This window comes from Desmodus rotundus, chromosome 8 (genome assembly GCF_022682495.2).
Source record: "Desmodus rotundus isolate HL8 chromosome 8, HLdesRot8A.1, whole genome shotgun sequence".
Taxonomy (NCBI): Eukaryota; Metazoa; Chordata; class Mammalia; order Chiroptera; family Phyllostomidae; genus Desmodus; species Desmodus rotundus.
In genome coordinates this window covers 124,096,110-124,112,477 of record NC_071394.1, presented here as the reverse complement: position 1 = coordinate 124,112,477, position 16,368 = coordinate 124,096,110, and the positions used below count along the sequence as shown (strand labels likewise).

The 16,368-nt window shown below is 46.5% G+C and overlaps 1 protein-coding gene across 1 annotated transcript in view; it reads right to left on the bottom strand.

Annotated features, from left to right (window-relative positions):
• Positions 1 to 16,368, bottom strand: part of ITGA9 (integrin subunit alpha 9) — a 301,990-nt gene that overhangs the window by 30,639 nt on the left and 254,983 nt on the right. The window contains exons 24-25 of the mRNA XM_053929726.2: positions 3,454 to 3,579; positions 1,467 to 1,586 (exon numbers count right to left, since the gene is read on the bottom strand). Coding sequence (XP_053785701.1) covers positions 1,467 to 1,586; positions 3,454 to 3,579 — 246 coding nt within the window. The remainder of the gene's footprint in view (positions 1 to 1,466; positions 1,587 to 3,453; positions 3,580 to 16,368) is intronic.

Here is a 16,368-nt window from a genome sequence, read left to right as displayed (position 1 = left end):
AAGCCGCTGTCTGGGCCCCGGGTGAAGGGGGAAATCAGAGTGGTTTCCCGCCATCTGCGCCAACACCAGGGCTCAGTCGACAGTGGGGAATAAAACTGTCACCAGGGCCACTTGTCAAGAACACAGGCAGGCTGAGTAAGCCTGCACAATCACAGTCCCTCAGCTGACCCAGGGACCTATGCCAGGAGGGCGCTCGCTGTGGCCCGGGGCTTCCAGGCTCACTTCTGGGTGGGCAGTGGCACTGTAACTCATGCCCGGTCCTGTCACGACACTGTCCTTTTTCAAGGGATGGGGACAACAGGGAAGCTCTGCTGTGTGAGCCCACTGTGCCTCAAACACGTTTCCCTCCCAAGGAATCCAGAGAAAGCAGGACTGAGCTCGGGTCTCCTTGGAAGGTGGGGAAAACACCCTGCATTCCCTAGTGCCTGTGACTTTTCAGGTCAGCACACGACTGCTGTGCCTAATTTAAAAAATGACACTGGAGTGGCTTTGCTAAGGATATTCACTCACACGCTGACAGGCTTACATGGACTGACACGTTTAGTTTTTCCAAAGGAAAATAAATAGAATCTCTGTGCCTAACATGCATATTTAGTTTTATCTTCACATGGGATTATTTTGAAAGCATCTTGTTGGATGTGGCCTTTCATCCCCAGCAGCTCTTCCGTAGAAATAAATCACAGTGAATTTGTATGTTTGTTTTAAGGGTCACTGATTCACTGGCTGAGGTCTTTTTTTTTTTATGACCCACTTTTGATAAACTTGCAATAGCAAAGTGACCTGAGGTTCAAAAGTTGGACTTCTCTGAAGTAAGGTGTCACCTAAACAAGGGGTCGCCAACTACGAGCCATAGGTCCAGTCCAGCCCTTGGCCTGTTTTTGTAAAAGTCCTGTTGGAACGCAGCCACGCCCGTGTGTCTGAGCAGGGCCTGTGACCACTTCACAACACAACGGCAGAGCGGAGCAGTGGCCAGACTACAGGGCCCCACGTCTACCATGTTTGTGCTGTTTTCACAGAAAAGGCTTGCCACCCCCTCATCTAAAACGTGGCCCCTAGACCAGCAGTATTGGCATCACCTGGGAACTTGTCAGAAACACAGCATCTCAGTGACTCCACTCCTGGGAACCTGCGTTTTAACAAGGTCTCCAGGTGATGCTGACGCAAGCTAACGTTGGAGAAACCTGTGCAAAACAAGCAGCTTGTGAAAATGGAAGGGCTGACTCAGCAGGTCTGGGGCGGAGTCCAAGACTCGGTATTTCTAACGAGCTCCCAGGTGAGGCTGCTGTTGGGAATCCCTGGACCACAACTCGGAACAGCGAGGCTCTCGTATTTTTCCCTAGCCTCCTCCAGCGGAATTCCCAACGGCACTGGCCAAGGACGTTTTAAAAGGGGCAGGCAGTGTTGCATGAGAAACCAAGTCAAATGCTTTTAAATGAACCTCGAGGGTGCAGTTGCTCAGGACTTACCTTCTTCAATATTTCTGTGTTCAGCAGCATGTAAATGTCGATGGTACGGCTTTCTTCTTTAGCAAGTGCACTCAGGTTACAGTGCATGGTTAGGCAAGAGATTCCTGGTTTTTCACAGTCCTGGCAAGAAAAATTAGAGAACTGACAAACGGTATTAAGAACAAAGACAGATGCACAGCCATTTATGGAGCTGAAGGCTCCATGGGTTTCTATTCTGGAGGCTTAAGACATCTCCAGGCCTAGAACTGTGCAAAAAGATGCGATCATTCCTTCTTGCCACCAGAGGGCAGTGGAGGGATTTCCCTCCCAGTGGGCACCAGAACCTGTCTTCAAGTCAAGCAACAGGATTTTGCAAGGAGAAATAATTATTTTTTTTAAAAAGAAGCACATTTACCTATTCTGAAAGCATTTTTCTCATAAGTTCTGAACACAAGATAGCTTTCTTACACAGTGTAATTTCTGTCCGTGCAGTGGCAAAATATACTATTATGTCCACTTTTCAGGTAGGGCAGATTGGAGGAATAAGGAGTCTAAGACTCAAGAAAACACAGAAGTAAAGAAAAACACATGTTGGACCAAGAAAATATGTGTACATTTCAAATTTAAGTTACAAACGGGGAACTCCCTTTTGTACTGTAGGATCCAAAATGTACACACACACACTCAGGATGCTTCACGTGTGGGGTAAAATTTTTGGCCGATACAGAGTTGTATCCATCAGATAACCAGGTATCACCACACTGAACAATTCCAAGGGCTCTTGACAAAGGTTGTATCATCAGCACTATGTAAGTTAAAAAAAAAAACCCAACATTCCAAGTGGCAAACAGCCCTACTTCTTCTAAAACTAAATTAGGTAGGAGATGTGCCTAAGCGGAAATAAGAAGCTAAGGAGGTGGAACCAAAGATATGGGAAAAGGAGGCTTTGGGAAAACAGGATTCCACCTTCCATAACTGCACTTAAAGAAAATGGGGTAGCCCTGACCATGTAGCTCAGCTGGTTAGAGCATTGCCCCAATATGTCCAGGTTGAGGGTTCGATCCCCAGTCACATACAAGAATCAACCAATGATGCATAAATGAGTGGAACAACAAATTGATGTTTCTCTCTCTCTAAATCAATCAATAAAAAAATTGGAGCATAACCTACATACAGAAAACATTAAATCTGAAGAGTCCACCTTGATACGTTTTTACATATGTTCATACTCAGATTAAGATGTAGAACGTGTCTAGTACCTAAGTGGGTTCTCTCATGTCCCCTCCTGTTGATATTCCTCCCAAAGTAGCCACTATCCTGACCTCCATTGCCATGGATAGTTTGGCTGTTTCTGAAGGTCATACAAGTGAAATATTGTACTATAATATGTAACCTTTTGTCTCTAGCTCTGCCATGCAAATATTATGGCTAGGAGATTTATTCGTGTGGTCTTGTATAGCAGCTTTCTATTGCTCTATAATATTCCAGTGTATGGCTACACCACAATTGTTTATAACAACGGATGGATATTTGAATTGTTCCCAGCTTTTGGCTATAATGACTATGATTCTTGTCCCTATCTTTTGGTGGGCACAAGTACTCATTTCTCTTGGGGACTTACCGGGGAGTGGAATTCCTGGGTCACAGGGTACAAATATCTTTAGTTTTAATAGATACTGCCCACCGGTTTTCCAAAGTGGTTGTACAAGAAGCATCACTGTTGATTAGACTCCCATTCACTGGAGAAATGTTTTACTACTTTGTGCTCAGCGGGTTGCAAAGGTTTCCTCTTTGCCAGGCAGTGGAACTTGAAATGTCAATTTAACACTTTGATTGAAATCTCAGGCTGAAAAATAGGAGCTGACCACAGTCCTTGTGACTTTCTAAGCCAACTGATTAAAACCAGATTTGGTAACTAATAAATGCCAAAGAGAAAACTGAACTCATCTCAGACTTGCCTTCCTAGGAGGACCACCCATGGTGACCCAACCAGAGAACAAATTCTTACCAAGACTTTTCTTCCAGACTTGGTGAAAAAAGCAAATATAGTATGGAAGATATTTTCTTGTTCTTGAGGGATGATGCAGGGGGTCGGGTTCTTCTGGAAGGAACAGTTTCCCTTCTCTTGGCCTACCTGAAAATGAAAAGAAATCTGTCAGAGGGGTTCATCCGAGAATGGATCGTGAGCACAGAACCTCGTACTGTATAAATGGTAGTGGTCAAGCCCAAGGTCAACTTTCCTGCTTGTTCCTTCTCCAGTGGACAATAATGGCCACAAAGCTGAAAGGCAGAAGTAGGAGCATCAACATGGCCGAACAATAGAGACTGTGGATCCTCAGTCCCTAAGTAGTTGAGAGGAGATGGCATGCAGCACGCAAATGGGATGTGTCTAGGAAACGGTGACACTTTTTCACAGAACAAAATAAACCCACACTTCATGGTTTCCAAAGCACATTTACTAGCATCTCTACAACTCTCTGAGATAAGCCTTCACGCTCTTTCTCTGGGTGAGGAAAACAAGACTCGGGTAAATCACTTGCCAACCATCACTGAGTCCAAAACGCAGGTTCTGAAAGCATGTCTTCTGAGACCTAACCTTTATGCAGGGTTCACCATCAGAAGTCTTCAAACTGTGTTCCACGGAACCCCAGAGTGCTAGGAAACCCCTCATAGTCTCCTGAGAAGAAGTGTCCAACAGGCCTGCACTAGGCCCCATCTCCGCTCCATCTGGAGCTTCAATCACATACCGTGTCATTTAAAACTAGGGTTCTGATACAAAAAAAAGAAAGAAAGAAAGAAAAGAAAAAGCTTGGGCAGCCATACAGGAGATGATATGCCCAGTGAGCTCTTGGTGAATTATCTGATTTTGCTTCTGACGGCGATAGCAATGATGCTGAGCTACACCAACATTAAAATCAAAGAAACCAAAAATAACGGTGTAGAGTTTTGCATGTTGATTTCTTTAAAAACATTATTTTTAATGCCTCCATTGAGGAACTGTTAAAAAAACAGTATCTTCTTTATATTTTATTATATCACACTGGTTGAAGCTGTGAAGATTTAGACAAGACTTAAGGTCAAGTCTCAAATTAATCATTAGTAATTTGTAACTTAGGATTGTATTTATAATTCCGTTTCTAACCAGAAGCATCTGTTTAAACCCTCCTATCTTTAATGTCCTTGACTAAGATACAGTGTATAGTTTGAATTTGCTGAAAAAAAAGTCAACTTCTCATTCATGGTAGGTTTAGTTTAAAATTTTTACATAAAGAAACTTCTAACCTAAGCTAACAATGTTCATCTTTTAATAATGAACTATAGAAATTAAGAGCAAACTGACAGTAACCAGAGGGGAGGTGGGAGGGAATAATGGCGGGGAGAGGGGGCAGGGTCGTCAGGAACATGTATAAAGGACACGGGGACAAAGCCAAAGGGGGCAGGATCGAGGGTGGGAGGTGAGGATGGTGGGAGTGATGGGGGGGAAATGGAGACAGTTGGACTTGAACAACAATAAAAAAACTAAAAAAAAAATAATGAACTATAAAACAAGACCCCCCCAAATTTGCTAAATTAATCTCATGTTATCTTTGGTCTGAACATATATGTCAGGATTTACTACCTAGTATATGCCTGAAAATAAGCAAGATGAAGACATATTTCCTCAAATTGATCATTAGAAAAGAGTGTTGCCTTTATAAATCTCTCATAGTTTATGGCTTATTCTTCTTTAAAAGTATCTCATAATTCAGTCTTTTCTCTATTACTTTATTTGAACCATAAAATCTGGGAAGACACCCCAGCCTGAAATGGTCTCAGTCAGTTCGTTTGGATGCTTTTAGAGGTCACTAGAGAGAATTAATGGGGAGGAGGCAATTAGATTTAACACATATTTGGTGATTATTCCCAGGGTGCAATTGTTGTAAGTTGTGATAAATATTTTAGGTCATTTCAGAAAGCAAAACATCGGTTGCCTACGTAGTGAAGATTGTTGAGTGATTCCTTATCAGACAAATAATACAATTGCTTCAATGTTGTACAAATGGGTATATGTGTTTTTCAATAAAATTTCAGCATCAAATAGGGATTCAAAATATTCTGCATTTCAAATAAATTGGGCAAATTGAAGATGATATGCTCTGGGAAACTGGTGACTAAAAAGTGGCTTAGTAATGATGTACATTGATCTCAAAAGACGTACATTCGCATAACACCATTTTGTGAAATGTGTGAGTGGGAAGAGGGATCTAAGTTAATAGATCATTCTTACATCATTTTAAGTATGGCAGTCCCTCTTTATCCACGGGGGACATGTTGCAGGATCCCCAGCGGATGCCCGAAGCTGTGGATGGTATGAATCCTACATAAACTATGTTTTTTTCCTGTACATGCATGCCTTTTCACTGAAGGAAGCACTTCACGGCTTCTCTCTGGCTTGTCCGAACTGCCAGCATCACGAACCACCCTTGCGCTTTGGGGCGGTCATTAAAGCAGGCTGACTTGGGCACAAGCACCGCGATATCAGGACAGTCAATCTGATGACCCAGGTGGCCACCAGTGACTCACAGGCAGGTGGCATGCAGTGGGGATGCGCTGGACAGAGGGAAGACTCATGTCCCAGGTGGAAGAGAGCTGCGCAGCTCAAGTTCCATCCCGCTCTTCAGAACAGTGTGAGATTTAAAACGTACAAACTGTTTATTCCTGAAGTTTGCCCTTTAGTAGTTTTGGGCTGTGGTTGACTGCTGGTAACTGAAGCTGTGGAAAGTGAAAGCACAGAGAAGGGGGCACGACTGTGTGCAAACACCTGATTAGGTTAGGTATAAGTAGATATTATTTAATTCATTATAACTTTTATTGAGGTAAAATTTACATTCATTAAAGGGCACACCCTTAAGAGTCAGTCTGATGAATTTTGACAGATGAAATCACCCGCATAACCACCACCACCATGAAGGTACAGGACGTGCCCATCACTCCAGAAAGTTCTCTCTGGCCCCTCTCCAAAGTCAATTCCCATCTCTCCTTTCAAAGGCAACCACAGTTTTGACTCCTATTAAGTTGGCCAAACAAGTCTGTTAAGCATACCTCATTAGGGAAGTGGGGGATTGGGCTATTTGGGGGGTGGTCTCTGTTCAGGCCCCGATAGCACACTGCAGATGGAAAACATTGTGCTGTTTGAGCATTTGAGACTAGAATGTGTGCTCACGTTCCTAATTTAATCACCTCTCGCTCTGAAGCAGATGGGTCTCCGCTTTCCCACTGGTCTTTAGGAGTGGACATTTGGGGAAAGGCCACTGGAAAGTGGTCCTTCGGCAGCCCTGTGGCACCCAGTCCTCTGCTGAGATGCTCAGGCCTGGCCACCCAAACGCATTAGGTCTGCGTTTGGGAAGACAGAACCTCTGAGCCTCGCAGGGTGCATCCATCCTAATTAAAATCAGGGACGAGTGCCGAGTCCCTCCTGGCTCTGCAAACGGGCACTTTGGGTTTCTAGGCCAGGACAAAGTGTGGGAGCAGAGCCCCCCATCAGCCAGCTTCACTAACAGGCTTTGGGGGTGAGGCCTGGTGCCATCACTCCCATAAGACCCCAGCACAGAGGGCAGGGTGGTGAGAAACAACTGAAGCCTCACCCCAAGACAGCATGGCAGAGACCTGGCTCAGAACTTCATTTTCCTTTCTCCCGGCACCCCCCACCCCCAGGAGTCTCTAGGGTGGCCTGTGAACAGGGTGATGATGGTGATGTGATGTGATGGATGTGACATTTGATCGGCCTCCATGGAGTCTGGAGAAGGGAAGTAGAGACTGTTTGTGGCGAATGAAAATCTCAGCCAGTTGTGCTCCCAATTGTGGTTACATGGGAATCACTTCAATCGGGAAGGCGACGTTTTTTCTGAGAGGCTCAGGGTGGTCCTCTTTTAAAGGGAGATGGAAGGCGGCTTGGGGATGCACGGGTCTGATTCAGACCAGCTAATCCTGTTGCAGACGCTCTCTCAGCTAAAACTGAGCAACACAGCCGCTGGCCACAGCCATCAGAGGGGAGCATTTTTCCAGGTGGGTTAGACAGACATGTAGGTGACAGGCTCAGTAACGCCCAACACTTGTGCCGCCCTCACTGTGTGCCTGGCTCTGAGTGCTTCCTTAGCCAGTCCTCACCCCCTCACAGTGAGGGCTATCACGACCCCCATTTTACAGATGGAGAAAGTGAGAGACAGGAGGAGGCCAGATGACTGCCAGAGGTCTCCCAATGGCAGGTGGCAGAGCAGGATTGGAAGGCAGGCCATCTAGCTCCAGAGAGCTGCTTGTCACCACCTTTCTGCCTCTCAGATGTGGAGAATGAGGACAGGACTGGGGCGAAAGTCACAAAGCGGTAGGGGTGGAGGGAAGCCATTCCTTCCTTTTGACAGGAAGGAATGGCTTTTGACCTTGACCTTGGTCAAAAGGAAGGAACCAGTAGTCTAGAAGCCTAGGAATCTGAGTCCTCTATCATGACCCTGTTCTGCAGCTGTGGCAGGAAAACACACTCTTGCTCAGACCATGGGAGATCAAAGTGCCTGCTGGCCAGGAGGCTCCGAGATCATGGGGTCCCGTGGCCTCGGCTGTCAGATAAGGAACCAGAGGCCCCAAATTCCGTGACTCGTCCAAGGTCATGTGACAGCAGTGAATGAATCCTGTGGCACAGATGGTCTTGATGATGCCAGGCTTCAGCCCTAGCTCTGCCTCCTAACAGCTGTGCCAATTCACGTCTCTAGGACCTCAGTTTCCTCACATGTAAAGTGAGGATGGTGGCCTGCATGGTCACCAAGGTAGGCCTCAGTTGCTAATTCCACACTTTGAGGACTATTTGTGCATTTTAACTAGAGCATGGGGTTGCCTAATCTCCCATTAGATAGACAGGCAATTGCTGACCACCCCCACCCAATGCACAACTTGGTTCTAACCACCCTCTTTGCTCAAAATAAGGGGAAGTAATGTTTTCTTCTTGTATTGCAGACAACCCAAGCATCACAGTACTCATGTCCAGCAGCTTTGCTTTCTTGGCTACCAGGGACTTTGTGGCCATTGCCCCTTGCTCATCTCTGCCCACTCACTTCCCATCTGTTTTCCAGCCTATGTGAGTCCAAGTGCTTCCCACGGCACGGCTGCTTATCTTCCGTAACCTCTGGGGCCTGGCAGAGGTCCACATCGACTGGAATGCGAATAGAAGGACTTCACCAAACACACAAAAAAGGACAAGAGGACATAGGACGCAGTGTCAAGGCTGAGTTTGGCTAGTGTGGCTATTGAGGTTTTCTGTTGGCATTTGGTTCCTTCTCCTCTTCCCCTGTCCCAACCCCAAAGAAAACATTGTGCAAGTTGAAACCAAGAGATAACGGTGACTCGGGAAACTGTTGGGAGCCCCAGGAGAATGTGGACTTTGCTTGGTGGCACGTTCCAAGTCAGCTCTGGTCAGGGGAGCCTTTACGGGAGAAACTTCTGAGGGCCTGGGCCTAAGAACGAAGTATCCGCTCTAGGAGGTATGGCATGGTCTAGGTGGCCTAGAACCTCGTGGCATGAAATACCGGGTTTGAGGAATGAATCAGGGCCTATTCCATGGGTGTGGCACCAAAAGGAGAATCTGTGCTTTGTTTGCAACATTGTCACTTGAAGGAGCATCTAGCAGGGGTGTCCGACCTTTTGGCGTCTCTGGGCCACACTGGGAGAAGAAGAGTTGTCTTGGGCCACACATTAAATACACTGTGACACGTAATCACAAAAAAACCCTCATGTTTTAAGTAAACTTATGATTTTGTGTCGGGCCACATTTATAGCTATTCTGGGCCCCATGGGCCTGAGGGCCACGGGTTGGACACCCCTGGCAGAGGAAACGGGGTATCTCCATGTTGTAGACTCAGGGGAGGAGCCTGCAAAGGTACTGAGAGTGATTTGCTGACCTAAAGTGACACAGAGGACACAGGTCTTCCCCAGGGTCCCAGAACAGAGCAGTCCTAACACAGGGACAGTCTCTGTCCCTGGGCCCGAAGACTGGAGGGACATAAAAGTCCTTCGATCTAAGTCTCCTGTCCCAAGCACATCACCCTGGATTCCAATTTTTGTTGCTTAAGGCCCCATCTCTATACTAAATTTGAATATAAATGGAATAATGCTAGCTGGCATTAGGAGCTATGCTCAGTGCTACGGCATACACTGAATCTTTAAAACACCCATGTGCAGAGGGTACTCTTCTCAGTGGGGCGACCATATAATTTATTGTCCAAACTGGACATCTTTGGGAGTGAAGCGAGGGAGTCAACCAGATGGAACAGCATGACAGAGGCATGTATCAGCGATGTGCCAGGCAAACCGGCATGTGTGGTCTGCTTAGTTTTCTCCCCCGGTTCAGAGATGAGAAAACTAAGGCCCAGAGAGGTTAAGTAACCCATCTTGTACCTGTAAGATTTGACTCTGGGTATGAACGTCATCTTCAAAATCCCCACCAGGATGCTCCCTGTCCTGTTCCACCTCCCACGCACCCCAGCTGCACAGGCTCTGCTCTGCACATGCCTGGACCACCCTCTTACTGTTTACCCCTTCACAGACCTCAGAGCAGGGCTCCTATTGTGATTGTAAATCTTGTCTACAAATTTCTCCCTCTGCCAGCAAGTCAGCCCGTCACAATCTGCATTCCTGGCTGGGAGGCAGCACTTCAGGTGGATCTTGGAGGATAAAGGAACTTCTAGAGTGAAGAAAGAAGGGGGAAGGTACTTCCAGGCAGAGGGGAACAGTGTATGCAAAAACCTGGAGGTACAAACAGTGGATTAGAGTCTAGAGAGCCTAGCAGTTCCACATGGCTCAAGCATCTCATGAACGTTGGGTAGGGGTGGCCACGAACGAGGCAGGAGAGGTGGGCCTGGACACAGAGGGGGTAGTCACCCAGAAGTCGTGACTTGAATATAGGAACCCCTTTCTACCTGGGGCATTGCTATTATTGGTATATGTGAAAGAAGCTAAGGCCTAGATGCCCTCTTTCTACCAGCACTGGCCCCATTCCTTGACGGTACTCTGGCTGGTTGTGTTCTGGGGATGGGAAGGGCCACCGAAGTGTCTCTGACCTGATGTACAAAGTGTCCTGCCTTGAACGCAGGACATAAATAAAAGAGAAATGGAACATTAAGCTAGTGGGTTAACCAACCCAATGACAAAAGTGCTTTCCATGAGCCAGGCCTGGTGTCTTCACCAGTGCGGGTCTTGGGAGAAGTTCGATCTAAAAGCTGTTGAATTGACTTGGATTAAAGGGGGCATAGGTTCATTTCTGAATAACACGTGTTTCATGTTAACTGACATTTCTCTGTTAACCGTTGACTTTCTGTTCTGTTACATCCTTGGGCCACTTTTCCATATCGTGTTACACCAGCCACAGCTGATGGCAACCGGGTAAACATGACCCAGCCCCTGCCTCACCACCTGTTCCTCTGAATTCCCATGCCCTTTGACTTGGAAAACCCAGAGAATGTTTTGAATGCCTGCTATGCTAATTTAATTATCTACTGCTTACTCTTGGGACCAAGGTATCAGAAGAAATAAGTCCCCTCTCTGCTATGGGAGGTTGAACAGTGACCACAGTGGCTTTGGTGGCATTAATTTTAGGATCCCAAGGTTTGAAGCAAAAATAGCATTCATAAAATGATCGAGAAATGATACCAACTGGCTGTTGGGCCGACCCAAGATGTTTTCTACTAGAGAGATAAATAAGAACTACATATTTTCCATTCAACAAAAAGTAAACTGTGATAAAGTGCTACAAAGCCTTTTATATTGTCCCTTATGTTAAGTCACATTGCTGTAATTTACTATTGAATGTTTCTTCGTATTGACCAAAGAACACTGAAAGATGACAATATTTTCATCGCAAATCCTAAGATAAATATTTTCATGTTATCACCATTCATTTCAAGCCTTTAAAATGAGCAAGAATAACCTAGAAGGGGTGGATCCATTCATGTACCCTAATTTTTCAGTATCACTGACACGATTTAATTAAGGGCAGAGAAACAGTGATAACAGTCTGGGTGCCTCCTCCTAACCACCGCACTTAGCCTCACGATGCTAATGTATCACCAGGTTGCAAATACACCTTTGTGTGTACGCACCCTCTCATTTTAAGGAGGCAGCTCTCGAAGGCGTCCTTTGGGGGACCCTTCTGCAGAGTTACGGACTCTTTTACTTTATGAAAAGGGTCCCCTTGTTTATGAGTTCAGTTAAATTCTGGTCTTCTGATGTTTACCTCTGTGTGTACCTAGAGACTCAAAGGTGTTACTACAAACAGACAAAAAGGGAAAACACTCGCATGAACAAAATACTACGAGGCCAGTTAATATGAGGCTCGGGGTGTGGACAGCCCCTCCAGGGCCTGATCCTCAAATGCAGAGCCATGTCCGCTTTTGAACTGAAGAGGGTGAACGAGAGCAGGTAGCGGCTGTAGGGCAAGAAGTTCACGAAGGACCTCGTGTCATTTAATTTCCAGCAAGGGAAAGATAGTAGCTTTCAAAAGCCCGAAAAGATCAGCACTTGAGATGCCTTTCCGGTTGCGAATTATCTTCCAAATAAAATGCTGGCTCTCCTCACCCCTTCCGGCCAGCATCACTGTGAACAGTGGTACTAGACATGGAAGGTCAGGGTGTTACTGAGACCAAAACTGAAACAGAAAATAAAGGGGCCAAGCCTCAAAACCAACGTTCCAGAGCAGTGGGAGAGCACAGTGCATTGGACAGCTCTGACCTCTGTGTGAGTCTGTCATTATTTCATTGAAAAAAAATCTCACTGCTTAGGACAAAAGCTAATGACTTTAATGACCCCCCCACCCCCCACCAGCTCTAGGGTTTGGCTAAAACAATGTGGTTGCCTCCCCACTGTCCACACCCTTTTCCTCTGGGTGTGACTGGCCAACACCCTGCAAAGTCAAGAGTGCAGGCCACACCACCAAGCTGCTGGGTACCACAGAACTCATTTACATGCGCCCAGAGAAAGACACGCCTCCCAGAGGAGGCCCACTTCGAAAGCACAGGACGGCCTTTTAACGGAGTTAAAGTGATACAGATGCGGTGTGGTTTCAGAGAAGCAGTGACACAAAAGAATTTCCAGATGCGGTCAGATTCTCTTGAGCGAAAAAGTGAGACATAAATATGTTATCTGAGCACTTGACAGGCATGCCAAAAATGTTGGCCTTCCACAGATAATGAAACATTTGGAAGCAGACCCGTCTGTCAATTTGGATAATAAATGAGTCAGTAGCCACCCCCGCCTCCCATGGGATTTAATGCAGTCCTTGCAATTATACTGGTTTCTTTAAATTCTGGTTCTGGCTGTCTTAGCATCTTAGAGTAAAGGAGAAAGTAGCACACCTACTGATTCACTGACTTATCTCTGCATTTACTCAATGGAACACTTTTCGATGACCCCTTTATCAAAAGGTAAATAACCCTGTTCTGGATGGCTTGTTTTGCTGGTACTCAGCCGTCTAACCCCTCACGATGCTTTCTGAGAACACATCCATCGGAGCAGTGGACAGAGGAACGCAGATGCTGTTTATGAAGCCCCAAGTGTCGAAACTTCATGGGAGGCCTGAAATGCGCTTTAGGTCCTAAGCTGAGATGATTAAGGAGCAGTGAGTGAAGCTGGCTCGCAGACAGCGGGGGAGAGAATCACTGCTCCGCGTCTAACAATGCTACCGAAGTTCCTTTTGGAAGAAACTTGGTGCATCTGTCAGAAGGGAGTTTTCCTGTTTTTGTGCTTCCGAAGCACACACAATTAGTCCTCGGCAGGTTAAATTAGAACCATGTGTTTCTCGGCACCGACCAATGAGCTCTGTTTATCCTGTGAGGTTTCCTGGTATCGACTTTGGTAACAACCCATCACCCCTGCAACCACAGGGCTCTGTGTCGTGTTGCATTTAAGGAACAACGACAACAACAAAAAGGAAAGAAGGAAGGTGAATTGCATAATCATCATCTTTTAAGGCCAGAAAACACCAGGCACCTAAGCACAGGCATTCCAACTGTGCCACACCCCACGAGGAAGCAGTAATGCTTCCAGATGTCACGGCAGCGGGAGCGCAGCCCCTTGGCTCCTTGATAAGGCTGGCGCCCTCCGTCAGTGCTTGATTCATTTGCTCTGTCCACATGGGTTAAAGGGCACCCTCTGGCCCGCACTGTGCACACAGCCCAGGCGGAAGCTCCTTCTCACCTCCCGGAACACACACTTTCTCCCTCTAGCCAGAACTCAAATTGACCCAAGAGCCCAGGAACGTAACTCTCACTCCAGAATTCTGTCGGCCATCTCCCTCCCCTCTTTTTAAGTGTTTGGCTTTCATTGAGGGAGGAGGGTGGGGGGTAAGCCAACCTAATCCTGACCCATTTCAGGAACTTGACTATTCGGCTCACACTCAGACATGTGCAGAAAGAAAAAAAGTGATTTGAATCTATTGCTGAGATCAGCAGACGTGTGTATATATGTGTGTGTGTGAGGAGGGAAGATGGTGGGGGAGAAGCAAAAGGGGAAAGATGGAAAGAACGGGGAGAAAGAGAGGGAGAGAAAGATTTTCATGATCTCTGACCAAAACTTTTGGAGTTTAAATTTGCTCTTGGAGGCCTTTCTCTCTGATAGGTGATTCAGTTCCTTATTTCGGCTTTACCTTCTTACTTACTCCTGCACTGAAATTAAGGCAACCTCTGCTGTGGGTTAAGGGAAGTTGTCAAAACATCTCCACTTAAGTGCCAATCACCCGAGCTCCTAGAACAGACAGGGCGCTCACTGGCCGTGTTGCAGTGTGTACAGATGTGTAAAAACTCCCACCTGTCCTAAGGCAGAAAGTACCCATTTGTGATGGTGACACCACCGAGCGGGAGTGGCCAGCCCCTTCATTTAAATGAGCACATACTGTGGTCCAGGCACCAAATGCGGGGGGAACACAGAAAACAAAGCGGCCATGACCTTTGTTGTCATGGTGTTGTGAATCTTGTGGAAGACAACAGGCGAGGAAAAACAGTAATTTCAGGTAGTGGCTAGTGACATGAAGAAAATAACACACAGGGAAATGGGACAAAGAGTTGACGGGGGTTTGCAATCGCAGCTAATGCGCCCAGGGAAGATCAGCCTACAAAGGTGACCTGTGGGCTCGGACCTGCGTTGTGAGAAGGAGCCAGTCATGCAAACATCTTGGGGAAGAGTGTTCTCAGCAGAGGATGTGTGAGCTGGAGTTTGAGGAATGAGTGGGCTTCCCACAGCCAGAAGGAGGGAGAAGCCGTTAAGGCAGGAGGCCCAGGGAGGTGCACAGTAGGTGGTTCAGCAGCCCCCATGGTCTAGCGTGGCTGGAAGACAAGGTCAGGGATGAGGTTGGAGACAGAGTATACCAGCCTGAAAGGTGGATGGGAGGTCATGCACTTTTGGACTTTATGGTCTTGGCCATTAAGATCTCCTTATTTTTTATTTTTATTTTTTTTTACAGAGAACCTCAGGGTGTCTCTAAGAACTACACAGAGCAATAATTAGGGGTGGAAGTCAGCAAGTTCTCAAATGGTAAACCGGGTCCTACCTGCCTGAGTAGTAATAGCTTGTGAGGAGAGGTGGGGTAAAGAGGCATATGTATCTGGTGCTCAGTTTTGAATTTTTATTTATTTGGACAATATGGAGAGAGCAAAGAGAGTGGCTTAGGATAGGAAACAGAGAATTAAATGAATTGTGATCTTTTATGGAAGAAAAATGGGAAAAATGACTAAGTAACAGTTCAACTTCTCCACAGAGGGAGCTAGGCAACTGTTTCCATTTTAGCTCAGAAAAGGTCAGAGAGGGCCCTGGCCAGCTAGCTCAGTTGGTTCATCCCTAAACCCTCAGTGTCATCCCTAACCCCCAAAGTTGTGGGCTCCATCCCCCATCAGGGCACATACAAGAAACCATCAATGAATGCATCAATAAGTGGAACAACAAAGCGATGTTTCTCTGTCTCTCTAAAATTAATAAATAAAAATTAAAAAAATTAGAGCATTAAGAACTGAGGATAGTCATAAAAAAGGGACTTCCAGTGGTACCAGAACGGCTCAGCTACCAGCACCCACTGGCAACACGGCTCTATTGTACTGGGGAGATGTCTTGACTGTACTCCATTCAAAGGCAGAGGGACAGATCACATAATCCCCAAATCCACCCCAGGTCTAGAAGTCCATCTCCCACTGGACAGGGGCTTCCTTTCCCCCTTTCTTCTCTTGTCCGCTCATCACCTAGCCTAAGCTGTATCATTAACAGTTCACTTTACATGACATCACTTAGTCACAGGATATCAAGGAAAAGCATGCACGTCATCCAAGGACTTTGCATGCTGGGGACAGTTTCTAAGCCTCGACTTCGTGCCGACAGGAACCTCCCACCCAGGATGAGTGCTGAGTTCATACAGGGTGAGTCCTGAACTTCTATAGGAAAAATGGAGGGTCAAGGAGGTGGGAGAAAGGACACGTGCTCACCACGGGGGAGAGTAGTAGGCATTGTGGGGAAGAAAGTGAGTTGTTCAGTTTTGCTTTGGGTTATTTGCTGGGCTGTTCTAAAGTGCCAGGCCTGGCTCGTGTGCATGTTAAATCTTGGCCTCCAGCAAGCTGGCTGCAGGGGAGACTTCTTGTTGAATTACCCTCCGTGCACAACCAAATCATAAAATCCAGGATGTTTCTTGTACGAAAATGGGCCTCGCAACCAACCAGCTTTAAAAATCGGTGTTACTGTCCAGGGCTGTTGCCAGTGGAGTCAGTGATTCACTTGGAGGCAGAAAGCTCCCCGGACACCGAGACTCCTAGATGTCCACGCTGGACCCAATGTGCAGGCAGCGTGGAGGTGGCATTGCCAAGGACACAAACCATGCAGGGCTAAAATCAAGGAGAGGAAATTCTCAGGACACACTGACTTGGCGAGG